The following is a 12574-nucleotide window of genomic DNA, read 5'->3' as shown; positions in this document are numbered from 1 at the left end:
TATACGAATCCGTGTTATACGAAACAAAGAACTACAGTAGAACCTCGATTATCCGCCCCCCGATCAACCGACCGTCCTAGTCGGCAAATTTCAAATGTCCGCTAGTGATGTGGCGCTACAATAGCGACGATTATTATTTTAAAAAATTTTTGTTAGGCTTAACATCNCACTAATTAATAAGTATCCATGTCCTCCACATGCTAAACGACACGTTTCAATACCTCGACTGCCTTTATCAGAACATAGTGCCTTCAGACCAGAAGATATGGCATGAAGCTGAAAATGTTTAACATATGTTTTGTTTTACAAACTCATATAAAAACATAATATTTTTTTTTACTGATCAATTTAACCTTAAATATTTTATCAAATAAAATTACAATTATTAGCAATATTTTTATAAATATAATTGGTCTTAAAATATTACTAATAGGTTCTATATATATATATATATAAAATTACTAATGTCCTGACTGACTCATCATTGCCCAGAGCAAACTGCTGAACCTAGAGGTGAAATTTGGTACACAGGATACGTCATGAGAGTGCAACTAGGAAACGATTTTTTGAAATTCCCCTGCAGGGAGAAGAGGGAGAGGATTAAGGCTTAACCTGAGGAATGGCTTCTAATGTACTATTTTATATGCATTTTTTTTTTGTTTTTAATAGTAATAACTTAATTTCCAAATGTACAATATTTACCAAATCATCCAAATCGTTTGCCCAAGCAATGCCAGGCTCATTTGCTAGTACTTTTATATAATTTTAAGAACTGAATAACATGTAAATTTTATAATGTCCAGTAGGAAATTTGAATATTTGGTTCTTGTTCGATTTGCATATCAAATTTAAAATGCCATAATTTGAAAAATATTTTAAATCCAAATTATATTTTACATGTATAACTCATTTAAAAATCTGTCAGTTTTCATATATCTTAATCATCATTAATATCAATATTAGAACTAAAAACACTACTACAGTTTTATTTGGATTATTTTGATGATCTAATTTTTTTAATAAAAGTTTTTAGAGAATTTTTTGAATTTAATCCAGGGAAATCTTAAAACAACTCAATTTAGTAATTGCTGATAATTTTGATAGATTTGTACACCTTAAACTATATGAAATCCATTCATTTTTATTTTTAGATTAAAATATATTTGTGAAATATCAAATAATATGAACTTTGACCATTATTACAGCAAAACAATACTGATGGAAATGGAATCACATTTTGATATGAGACATTTATTAACCGATTACATTATATCATTAATTCAGTTAGCTGTAATTTAAACAAACCGAAAAATATGTCCTTGTGATTATAACATTCATTCTTGTGTGCTCATATTGATTATTAACTTGACAAACAGCAATGATTTACTATATTCACTGCTTCAAATTATTTATGTATATATGAATATAGTAATATTATACAACTCCAATGCAAATGTAAGTTTAACAGACTGCAGTATTTAAGTTTCCAAAATTGCACCAAACAAACATAGATTTAAAGAAAGTACACCTTTTTGCCACTTTTTTCTGAGTGGTTCGTGTTTGTAAATATCATATTATGTACGAATAAATAAAATGCTATGATAATTTAAATCATTATAAATTTTGAGCTATTTTTTTTTTAAGGCTTCAAGAAGGCAGCATTATATCGAATCAGTGTTAAGCAAGGCAAAATTAAGCGGAGTCTTACTGTATAATCTTAAAAATATAACTCAAACATCTGTGTTAGAAGGTTGATTTTCATAAGGTTTTACATTTTCTGATATTCCTTCAGGACCTAGAAAATATTTCTAGGTCCTGAAGGAATATCAGGTATATTGTATACCCGGATTCCGTGTCATTGTACATACCAGTGGGGTCATGTGATCCATTTTCTTACAAGATTGTGGTGTACAAGGTCTTTTAATCAGAAGTGCCTTTACACATTCTTCCAATCCCTAGGCTCTTGCTGCCGAATTAGCATTTTTAAAGTGCGTAACTGCCATACATGATTATCACAATGTTACACATGGGCTGATAGAATGTTATCAGCAAATGCACTCTGGACACACCCCCCATAGTTGACCTGCTGAACGATAACCAATCTGATGATGTAGAATGGGTCTCTATTACCTTTAACATTATGTGGCAAAGTTGCCAGGAAATGCTGGGTGTATCTCGCTTACAGGAGGTGCCAACTATTTTTGACATGCTACATAATGGGAAAGACCCTCCCAACCCGAACAGACTCCCTGGCATATATAGTGTTCCCGTAAGGGACAACAGATACGATAGAGACCTGGTATACATAGGGTCAACTAAGCGCTCCATGGGGATCAGATTACAAGAATATCTTGCTGATATACGTCATGTGAAAACCACCACAGCCCCCTCTACATATGCAACAGATCCGGACATCGTGACGGACTTTAACCAGACTAAGCTCATCCTTGCTTCAGCACCCCATGGAACACCTCAGATGGCTGGAGGCTGTGCACATTTTAAATCTGATTTTACATCAATATCCTAAATTATAAAAAGGAAATGGTTTTGTCAAAGGCCTTTGGCAATGCTGCTTAGCTGTTTGTTGAGTCCCAGCAGGGTGACTCTGTGCAGGCGCAACATGGTTTTAATAATTTTTTCAAACATATTTGAATGCTTGTTCGAATTTTATTCCAAAAGCTGTTACAAAAAACCATCAGGGAATCATTTCAAAACCTGATGAAGAATTCGGAAGGAGTTTGAAAATGTTTGTTTTTTTATCTGCACACCTTAATTGGTTCGGAGTATGTGATTAATGAAAATATTTCATTTCTGGTTTATTAGATAAAGACTTATGTTGCATTCACTCATTTCAGAAAAACAAAACTTTTGGATGACAAACACACCTCACAGAAATTTATACCAACACCAGGGGTAACAAGACCACTCCCCTAATTAGAGAATATTAGTTCACAATATCTTACCTGTAGGCAACTGCTTCATATAATGAGAGTAGCTCTTTAAGAGTAGGTTCTGCAGAAAGTGGTGTCACTATTCCGCCACCTTTCTTCAGTAAATAATTAAAATTTGAATCTGGTGATAAATTTCCTTGTTTCAAACACTTTAATAAGAATCTGGAAATACATACATAATTAAAATTTCATTAAATTTTTACACCAAGTGATAAAACAATCATGCACCTTGCTGTCTGGAGATAGAGTACTGTATTTTCTCCTTCGTAAGTGCATGCTGCTACTGTGAGAGAATACAGACGAGGCAATCCACTAATTAATAAGTATCCATGTCCTCCACATGCTAAACGACACGTTTCAATACCTCGACTGCCTTTATCAGAACATAGTGCCTTCAGACCAGAAGATATGGCATGAAGCTGAAAATGTTTAACATATGTTTTGTTTTACAAACTCATATAAAAACATAATATTTTTTTTTACTGATCAATTTAACCTTAAATATTTTATCAAATAAAATTACAATTATTAGCAATATTTTTATAAATATAATTGGTCTTAAAATATTACTAATAGGTTCTATATATATATATAAAATTACTAATGTCCTGACTGACTCATCATTGCCCAGAGCAAACTGCTGAACCTAGAGGTGAAATTTGGTACACAGGATACGTCATGAGAGTGCAACTAGGAAACGATTTTTTGAAATTCCCCTGCAGGGAGAAGAGGGAGAGGATTAAGGCTTAACCTGAGGAATGGCTTCTAATGTACTATTTTATATGCATTTTTTTTTTGTTTTTAATAGTAATAACTTAATTTCCAAATGTACAATATTTACCAAATCATCCAAATCGTTTGCCCAAGCAATGCCAGGCTCATTTGCTAGTACTTTTATATAATTTTAAGAACTGAATAACATGTAAATTTTATAATGTCCAGTAGGAAATTTGAATATTTGGTTCTTGTTCGATTTGCATATCAAATTTAAAATGCCATAATTTGAAAAATATTTTAAATCCAAATTATATTTTACATGTATAACTCATTTAAAAATCTGTCAGTTTTCATATATCTTAATCATCATTAATATCAATATTAGAACTAAAAACACTACTACAGTTTTATTTGGATTATTTTGATGATCTAATTTTTTTAATAAAAGTTTTTAGAGAATTTTTTGAATTTAATCCAGGGAAATCTTAAAACAACTCAATTTAGTAATTGCTGATAATTTTGATAGATTTGTACACCTTAAACTATATGAAATCCATTCATTTTTATTTTTAGATTAAAATATATTTGTGAAATATCAAATAATATGAACTTTGACCATTATTACAGCAAAACAATACTGATGGAAATGGAATCACATTTTGATATGAGACATTTATTAACCGATTACATTATATCATTAATTCAGTTAGCTGTAATTTAAACAAACCGAAAAATATGTCCTTGTGATTATAACATTCATTCTTGTGTGCTCATATTGATTATTAACTTGACAAACAGCAATGATTTACTATATTCACTGCTTCAAATTATTTATGTATATATGAATATAGTAATATTATACAACTCCAATGCAAATGTAAGTTTAACAGACTGCAGTATTTAAGTAAATGGAATTTTTTTTAACTTTGATTTTGAGTGAGTCATTCTATATTAAAAATTTTTACATATCACAATCAGTAAAAATAAGTCAATATATAATTTTTGAAAATACTTCTAATTTTTGTTTGCATTTTTTTCTATGAAATTATAATTTTATAGCAGAGCTGTGGAGTTGGAGTCATCAAAAATCCCCCTGACTCCTTTTTATTTTCCCAACTTCTTATATATATAAAAAACAGAAAAGTATTTGAGTTGTGTCACATTTGACCCTCAATTTTTTGCAAATCTATGTTTGGAGATCTGTCAAACCCAAAAAATGTCAAATAAAGGAAAAAATTTGCATGCTCATATTGGCATCTAATTTGTTTAATTTCTTTATTCTGTTCTGAAATATTAAATAATATCTCAGAATGAGTAAAGTTTAATAAATGAAATTTGGCATGGTAGCATGTGTATAAAGGGCATTAATTCTATTAAATTTTGGTTCTTAATTAAAGGTTGACAGGGTAGAGACATAGAAGGGGGTTGTGTCATATCTCCAGTGTGTCAGACTTAATGAATATTTTACTCGTTATTCACATTCACAATCTTATAATATAATCGAGATGGGTTCATAATAATAATAATTGTTAGAACATTCCTAAATACAGACACACACTTAATTTTTTTTTTGGTTTTGTTTTGGTTGCTATGCCTTGACTCTGGTCTGGCATAGTACTCAGCCACTGGTGTCAACTGAGTATAACCCCTAAACCCAACATAATAATCATCTCAGAGTTCAAACAGTTAGGAGTTGAAAGTTGAAATTTGGTACACAGTTAGGATACATCATAAGAATGTACACTAAGAAGGAATTTTTTGAAATTCCTCTTGTGGGGGGAGAGGGAGAAGGTTAAGGATTACCCTGAATAACTCTGGTTCTACTGTACTATTTTAGATGCGATTTTTTGCATTTTTGCAGAAAATCAAACATACTTTTAGATCCATCTGAAAATTCTCTAATTAGTCTTGAAAGAGGGGGGACCTAATTCTTGCACCCAGTAAAAATGGATAAGATTGTTCGTTATCATTACTTTTTGCCCAAGCAACATCTGCTAGTTTTTTTTTTATAAAACTCATCTCCACCCTCAAAATTAAGCTTAAGTTCTAATATGAGTACAGACAGAAAAGGAAATCTTATAAAATTTGAAGATGATTTTTACTGGAAAAAATAAATCACATTTGACCACTCTTCAAGTTTAGATGTTAAAACGGAGATACTGCACTATCCAGACATTATCAAGCATTGATTGTCACAGAATTGCCACCAACCAAGTTTCAGTAGAGTGTTTATTTTCCACTCTTAAAATTATTAAATATGATTTAAGAGCTTCAGTGAATGCTGACTTAATAGAAGTGATTCTTTTTGTAAGGAGTAATTCAGTTTATAACAAATATGAAAAATAATAAATTAATCAACATGGCAAAATAAGCAGTCTTTTTCTTTACCAATCTAAATGTTACATTAAACTAAGTCAAGAATATATAAGTATACAAATATATTTCTTATTACCCATTATACTCATATATTATGTACAACATTTTTATTAAATTAATTTGTTTGTGTACGAATGTATGTACTATTTTTATTCAAATACCATTGACATCATCAAACAAGTCAATAAATGTGAATTTATATATTCAGTAGATTGTCAAATTTTAATGTTTAAAACAATTTTAAGAAATTAATTACGAGGCGTGTTCGGAAAGAAGTACTGTTTCATTTTACTGCCACCGCAGTGGTAGTATCTCAGTTCAGCACCTGCATACACGTGTCTCTGGTTGATTGTCAGTCCATTGACACCCATTAGAGCCAGATTGTGTTGTTTTCCATGTGTTAGTGAGCGTTCAAAATATTTTAAGACAATTGCCGATCCCGCCGACTACGAAGTGCGTTCTGTAATACGGTTTTTGAACGCAATGAATGTTAAGCCAGTTGAAATTCATTGTCAACTTGTAGAGATTTATGGTGAAAATATAATGAGTGATGGAATAGTGAGAAAGTGGGTTCGACAATTCAATGCTGGATGCACCAATGTTCATGACGAAGCACGGAGTGGCCAGCCTTCTGTTATCAATGATGGTTTGGTTGCAAAAGTGAATGAGAAAACTCTTGAAAACAGACGGTTCACAATAAGATTGCTTTGTGATGAGTTTCCACAAATTTCAAAAACTGTTTTGCATGAGATTGTCACAAATCAATGTTCAGCAGTGGCTGTCTTCACTGGCGGCATCTTTCTTTGAAGAGGATATAGACAAGTTGGTTTCCCGATATGACGAATGTCTGAACAATGGTGGTAACTATGTAGAAAAATAGTTTCCAACATGCTCTTTCATGTAAAAATAAATTTTGTTTTGAAAAAAGATTTTTTATGTGAGTTTTTCCAAAACAGTACTTACTTTCCGGACACGCCTCGTATTTTGTTAAAATAATCAGAATCGTCGTTATTACTTTCCTGACTGTTATACAGTATAGGCTTATAACAAAGGAAAAAAATGACGATCAGTCAAAAAAATGACTTTCCCAGATTTTTACTCTTTTGGACTTGGGAAGCCTTCAGATGTAGAGAAGTGCAAAAACATTCGAGGTTTTTTCTGTATGCATGGATATTAGAATGTGTACCAAATGATTTAGTTCAGCCATTGTGAAGCTTAATAATTCCTGTGTTAAACCATCTCACTCCGGTTCAAAATCATGCCCCCCCAAACAGTCTAACATTCATACATATAGAAAAAAACCTGAATCTTTGCATATCTCGACATTTCGAGGTGTCCCAAGTCCAAAATTGTAAACATTTGGACTGGGATCATTTTTTGACTGATCACTACACTTTTCTTCTGTTATATATAACAGCAAGGAAAGTAAAAATTATCAAAAAAATATTTATATATTGACTATGTCAATACTTAAAGGAGTCTTTTAGCTTTGGAATAAAAAGCTTTCTATATTCTATCTTTATTAGAACTATATTTATTGAAGCTTACATTCTGCGCTCATATGATGATGTCAGAATTTTCGGGTTTACTTTGTTAACAAGTCCGACCTGGTCAGAGATGGATGGTAAGGAAAAGTCAGAGTCGGAGACATGTAAAAATCTACAGACTCCACAGCCCTGTTTTATAGAAACTTAGAATTTTAGTATGAAAAGCCTAATCTAGAAACTGTTCTGATTATATGAACTGTCAATTTCTAAATAGCTTAAAAAAAAAATCAGCAAAATATTGCTGATTCTCAATTATTTAAATTGAATAATTTAAATCCTTTAGAATTTCATTAGAGATATTAAATTTTTACATAGAGATGTAATTAATATAATATGGATGTGTTTAGAAATTTGTATTTTTTTTTTCTCGAGAATTGTAATGCTTAACATTATTTTAAAATTTGAAATATACAGAATTTATCTTGCTTATACCATTTACAATATTCTATTTCAAAATTCACATATATAAAGCTGAAAAAATTTAATATCAATTGAAGCTATAATGTTTTCACTCTTATGTTCACATACACATTTACAATATTGTTTCAAAGAAATGAATAAAATATCAATATTACAAGGATGAAAAAATGACATCAAAAGAAATTCCTGATTTGTAAGACAGAAACTGTTTTATGTATGCTATGATGTGGGTTGTCTGCTACTTAAATCTATTCATTTTTAATGTGCTTCATTTCATTTTTACAGCTTGGAACTGCAAGCTCCAAACAAAAGCTTCCATATAAACAACCACAATTTTTCCATTTGATATAGAAAATCCAAAGCCTAAACAAGAATACAATATTGAAGAAAGTATATTGAACATTTTAAAATGATCTTAATACAGTGAAGCATTGAAAATTTAGACTAATTGGGACCAGACGTTATTAAATATACATAGGTGACTGCCTTGAGTTTGTGAAGCCATGAAGATATTCTTGATACAGTTTCTCTGCTCTATTTTGTGACAATGTCAAGCTGCTTCTCTTTCTCCTTTGAAAATTTTTTTGACCAGAAATATTTTTTTTAATAATCTGGAGACATTCTATAACATTGTAATTAATAACTAACTAAATCTTACTATTGTTCATAGGAACTGAGATAAGATTTGGCCCAATGAAATGCAGCAGCCAGGGGTGCATATCAACTACTTCATTGAATATTCCATTATTGTGTAACTATATTTTTATGCACTTGTATTTAGCTAATATACTACATAAACAAGATATAGTACAATGCAATGATTTTGTTGACATGCTATATAATAATTTCAAACACTTTACACATTAACTGTCAAATATCTGAATAACTAATTTTTTCATTTTTATTTAACTCTTTTTATCAAGATATTAAAAAAAAAAAACAAATTCAATTTACCTCTGGCAAGTTTCCCAAATCACCTTTTTCCAAATTCTGACTTGCTACTTTGTAAGTTTGCATTAAGGAAAGAAAAGTTGCTTTGATTGCATGAGTTAATGCAATTAAAGGCAGAAGTTTATACTGTTGTGCTTGATAGTCCAGAATTTGAACTTCTCCTTTCCTACAAAAATATATTTTCATTAACAATTTTTTTTATAATTCATATACATTACTATTAATAATTACATAATTAGATTAAATTTCTTACCCAGCAATAATTTCAGACTGTCTTCTAACAGCACTATATCGTGTTGCAATAGTGCAAGCTCTAGCTAAATTGAAAGCTACCATGTCTGTTATTAAAACTCGTACAAAAACCATAGTTCCATAATTCAATTTATCACTTTTGGGTTTAATATATTCACCATCTCTCGTAACCTTTAAGTAATAAATTAATATACTGAACAAAGTCTTAATAAAAATAATATCAGTATAAAATTTTACATACCTGAGCATTTTTCATAAACATATTCTCATAAGGTATTCGTACATTATCCAACTTTAAAAACCCATTATCAGATGCTCTCATTCCCATTTTTGGTCCTATTTCTCCAACAGTTATTCCTTTCAAATAATAATTCTAATGTCATAAAAATTCTTTGTACAAGTATAAAATATATAAATATTTATAAAACTTACCAGGAAGTGGTTGATGATCTTCCATGTTTCGAATCTGCACCATAAATGGATGTATTCCATAGCATTTTCCCTTGATGTAGAGTTGTGCCAAAACAATAGCATGATTTGCAGTTTTTCCCACTTTGATATAAATTTTCAATGATGATTAAATTTAATTTTCAAAAATCACATAAACAATTGAAATACACTTACAACTTCCTGGCCACCATTTTATGGATGATAAAGTGGGAGTATTTAAAATAAATTCTTGAGTTTTGGGATCATAAGTAGCTGTTGTTTGAAGACCACGCAAAAATGTCCCTATAAAAAATAACATTTTACAATACTTAACATTCAATACTACTGAAAATTTTAATAGATTAAAAGTTTATTTATTTATAAATAAGTATATTTAAGCAAGTACAGGTAACCCCCGTATAACACGGCACTTCTATATCATGGGTTCACTCTAACACAATTCAGGAATTGGGTAAAACCCTCATACAACATGAAATGTAATAAAGAGTGCGTTCTTTTTATATTTCCACGCAAGCATTCTAATTGTTTTCGTGGCTACTTTGAATACTCTTTCAACAATAATCCATTTAATGGTTAAATTTTACAATTGGGACCCTTCTTTTGCCTTTAAAAGCTCATTTTAGAATTATAGATTCTTCCATCACGATACTATTGATAGTGCGGGCACCGCATCTTTCTTTCACCCTTGTTCCTAAATGCCTACAAACAGCAGTGCACTCTTGTTGCAGAGTGACTGCTATTAACAAAATGCGCCCAAAAACTGTTACCAGTTGATGATGCTCATGCTGAGATCATCATACAGGATGAATAATCTTCTGGTAAAATATTTACTTAAATAATAAATATTTTACCTATGAAAAAAATGAATAATAAATCCGATTTAACAGCATGTTTTTTAATTTTTGGAACCTAAACCCCCTTTTCGCACTAGTTCTTTGTTTCGTATAACACGGATTCGCATAACATGGCAATTTTTTGGAACATAACTCCCGTGTTATATGGGGGTTACCTGTATTATTTTTTTCATATTTCACAATGCTTTAATCAAGATCATATGAATTATTTTTCTAGAAAACTTGATGTTTGTTTAACTTTTATATTACCAGATAAACTGAAAGTTTTATTTTCATTAACACTGGAAGCATGCTAATGACCAATTTGCCACACTTAACACATTTGCAAAACAAGCTAAATAGTTGTTGTTATTTAGCTTTGTTTAACTATTTAGTGGAAGTCAAAGTAGATGTATTTAGTTGACAATTGTGTTTTTTAATGTTTATTTGGTGCAACTGGGTCACACGTGTTTTATATACTGAAAACAGCATTGTTCAAAATTATGTCAATTTATTTCCCGTGACTCGTAAAGACTAGCATAGTGGTTTTTATAACTGCAAAACTAAAAACTTCGTATTTTGTATACTTTTCATTATAACATGGTCTACAATGTTTACAATGGTGTCATTTGTTCCAAAAGAAATAAAGCAGCACTCCTACTGTCAATGATACAATTTCATGCTGTTGTTGACAAAAATACCAGCATAATTTGATTACATAAAGAGAAAAAAAAAAACACTGCATAATTTTCTGTGTCATAATACTTTAAACCTTTTGCAGTTTTAGAATAAAATCTTAATATAAAAGCATAAGATTGTTTTATTGTATTATGATGTATTAATATTTGCTGATGTGCATTTCAGAACTGTCTTTCAGTGTTAAAAGTCTTTAAAACACAAGGAAAATAACAATTTGTTAAAATAAATTGCATATTCTTGGCAAGTACTTTTGATGATAAAGTAAAAACCCAATTATCTGAAGTATTGTAGACTGATGCTACTTAAAATATATGGGGGGAGAACAGATGGCCATAGCCATTTAAGATTAAAAACTATGAATATAAAATTTATATGGTATCACTTTTTAAGTCTATTTTTATATCTTTGTTGTTTTTATATTTATGATTAAATTCACTTTTGTACATCATTTATTACAGAATATGTACAAGAGTTTTAAGAATAAAAATGTGTATTTTATAGTTACATTTTAATATGAATGATTTTTCTCAATGAAATTAAATGATAAAAGGTAACAGAAACAAACCATTCTGTAATACATATCATTTTCAACTTTCTTTTGCCATATTTTTGCAGAATGCCGGTCTAACTAAATATCTTAGGATTTTTAGGCTTTATCAGAGGTAGTAATTTACATCTGTTATGGAGATAATTGATGTTTGAGTTGGTAACCTAAATTTGACAAATGAGAAAAATCTTGCCTGGTCTTTAAATAATCATAAAATATATCCATAAGTCTAATGAATACAATTAACTTAATTTTAATTAATTCACTTTCAACATGTGTTGTGTATCTTAGCTGAAGATAGAAAATTAAATAAGCCATTCACTTGATTTCAAACATACTTTAACATATAAATGATCAGTTTTAAAAATTCATTTATTTATATAAATATTTGCATTTTAACATTAATTTAAGGTTCAAATAAAACAATATTTTTTTGAATACAGGTAACCCCATATAACACAGTAGTTACGTTCCAAAAAATTGCCTGTTATACGAATCCGTGTTATACGAAACAAAGAACTACAGTAGAACCTCGATTATCCGCCCCCCGATCAACCGACCGTCCTAGTCGGCAAATTTCAAATGTCCGCTAGTGATGTGGCGCTACAATAGCGACGATTATTATTTTAAAAAATTTTTGTTAGGCTTAACATCGATGAAAATTCAACGCAAAATAGGTTAATAGCGATATACTAATATACTAATTACATGGGATATAATAATATACTACACTAATAATGGATTTTTTCATACTTTTCGGTTATCCGACTTTTCAATTATCCGACCAACCCCAGTCCCCAATTAGGGCGGATAATCGAGGTTCTACTGTAT

At 30.2% G+C, this 12574-nt stretch overlaps 1 protein-coding gene across 1 annotated transcript in view; it reads right to left on the bottom strand.

Moving 5' to 3' along the window:
- Window positions 1–1513: 1513 nt before the first annotated feature.
- Window positions 1514–12574, bottom strand: part of LOC111635365 (peroxisomal acyl-coenzyme A oxidase 1-like) — a 32113-nt gene continuing 21052 nt past the window's right edge. The window contains exons 4-10 of the mRNA XM_023380309.1: window positions 9839–9946; window positions 9647–9766; window positions 9456–9571; window positions 9216–9385; window positions 8966–9128; window positions 3180–3370; window positions 1514–3113 (exon numbers count right to left, since the gene is read on the bottom strand). Of these exons, the coding sequence (XP_023236077.1) occupies window positions 2960–3113; window positions 3180–3370; window positions 8966–9128; window positions 9216–9385; window positions 9456–9571; window positions 9647–9766; window positions 9839–9946 (1022 nt within the window). The 3' untranslated portion in view covers window positions 1514–2959. The remainder of the gene's footprint in view (window positions 3114–3179; window positions 3371–8965; window positions 9129–9215; window positions 9386–9455; window positions 9572–9646; window positions 9767–9838; window positions 9947–12574) is intronic.

This window comes from Centruroides sculpturatus, unplaced genomic scaffold (genome assembly GCF_000671375.1).
Source record: "Centruroides sculpturatus isolate CEXI.00-Female unplaced genomic scaffold, Cexi_2.0 scaffold713, whole genome shotgun sequence".
Classification (NCBI taxonomy): domain Eukaryota; kingdom Metazoa; phylum Arthropoda; class Arachnida; order Scorpiones; family Buthidae; genus Centruroides; species Centruroides sculpturatus.
The sequence above is the reverse complement of the archived record's forward strand: the minus strand, read 5'-3'. Positions and strand labels throughout refer to the sequence as shown.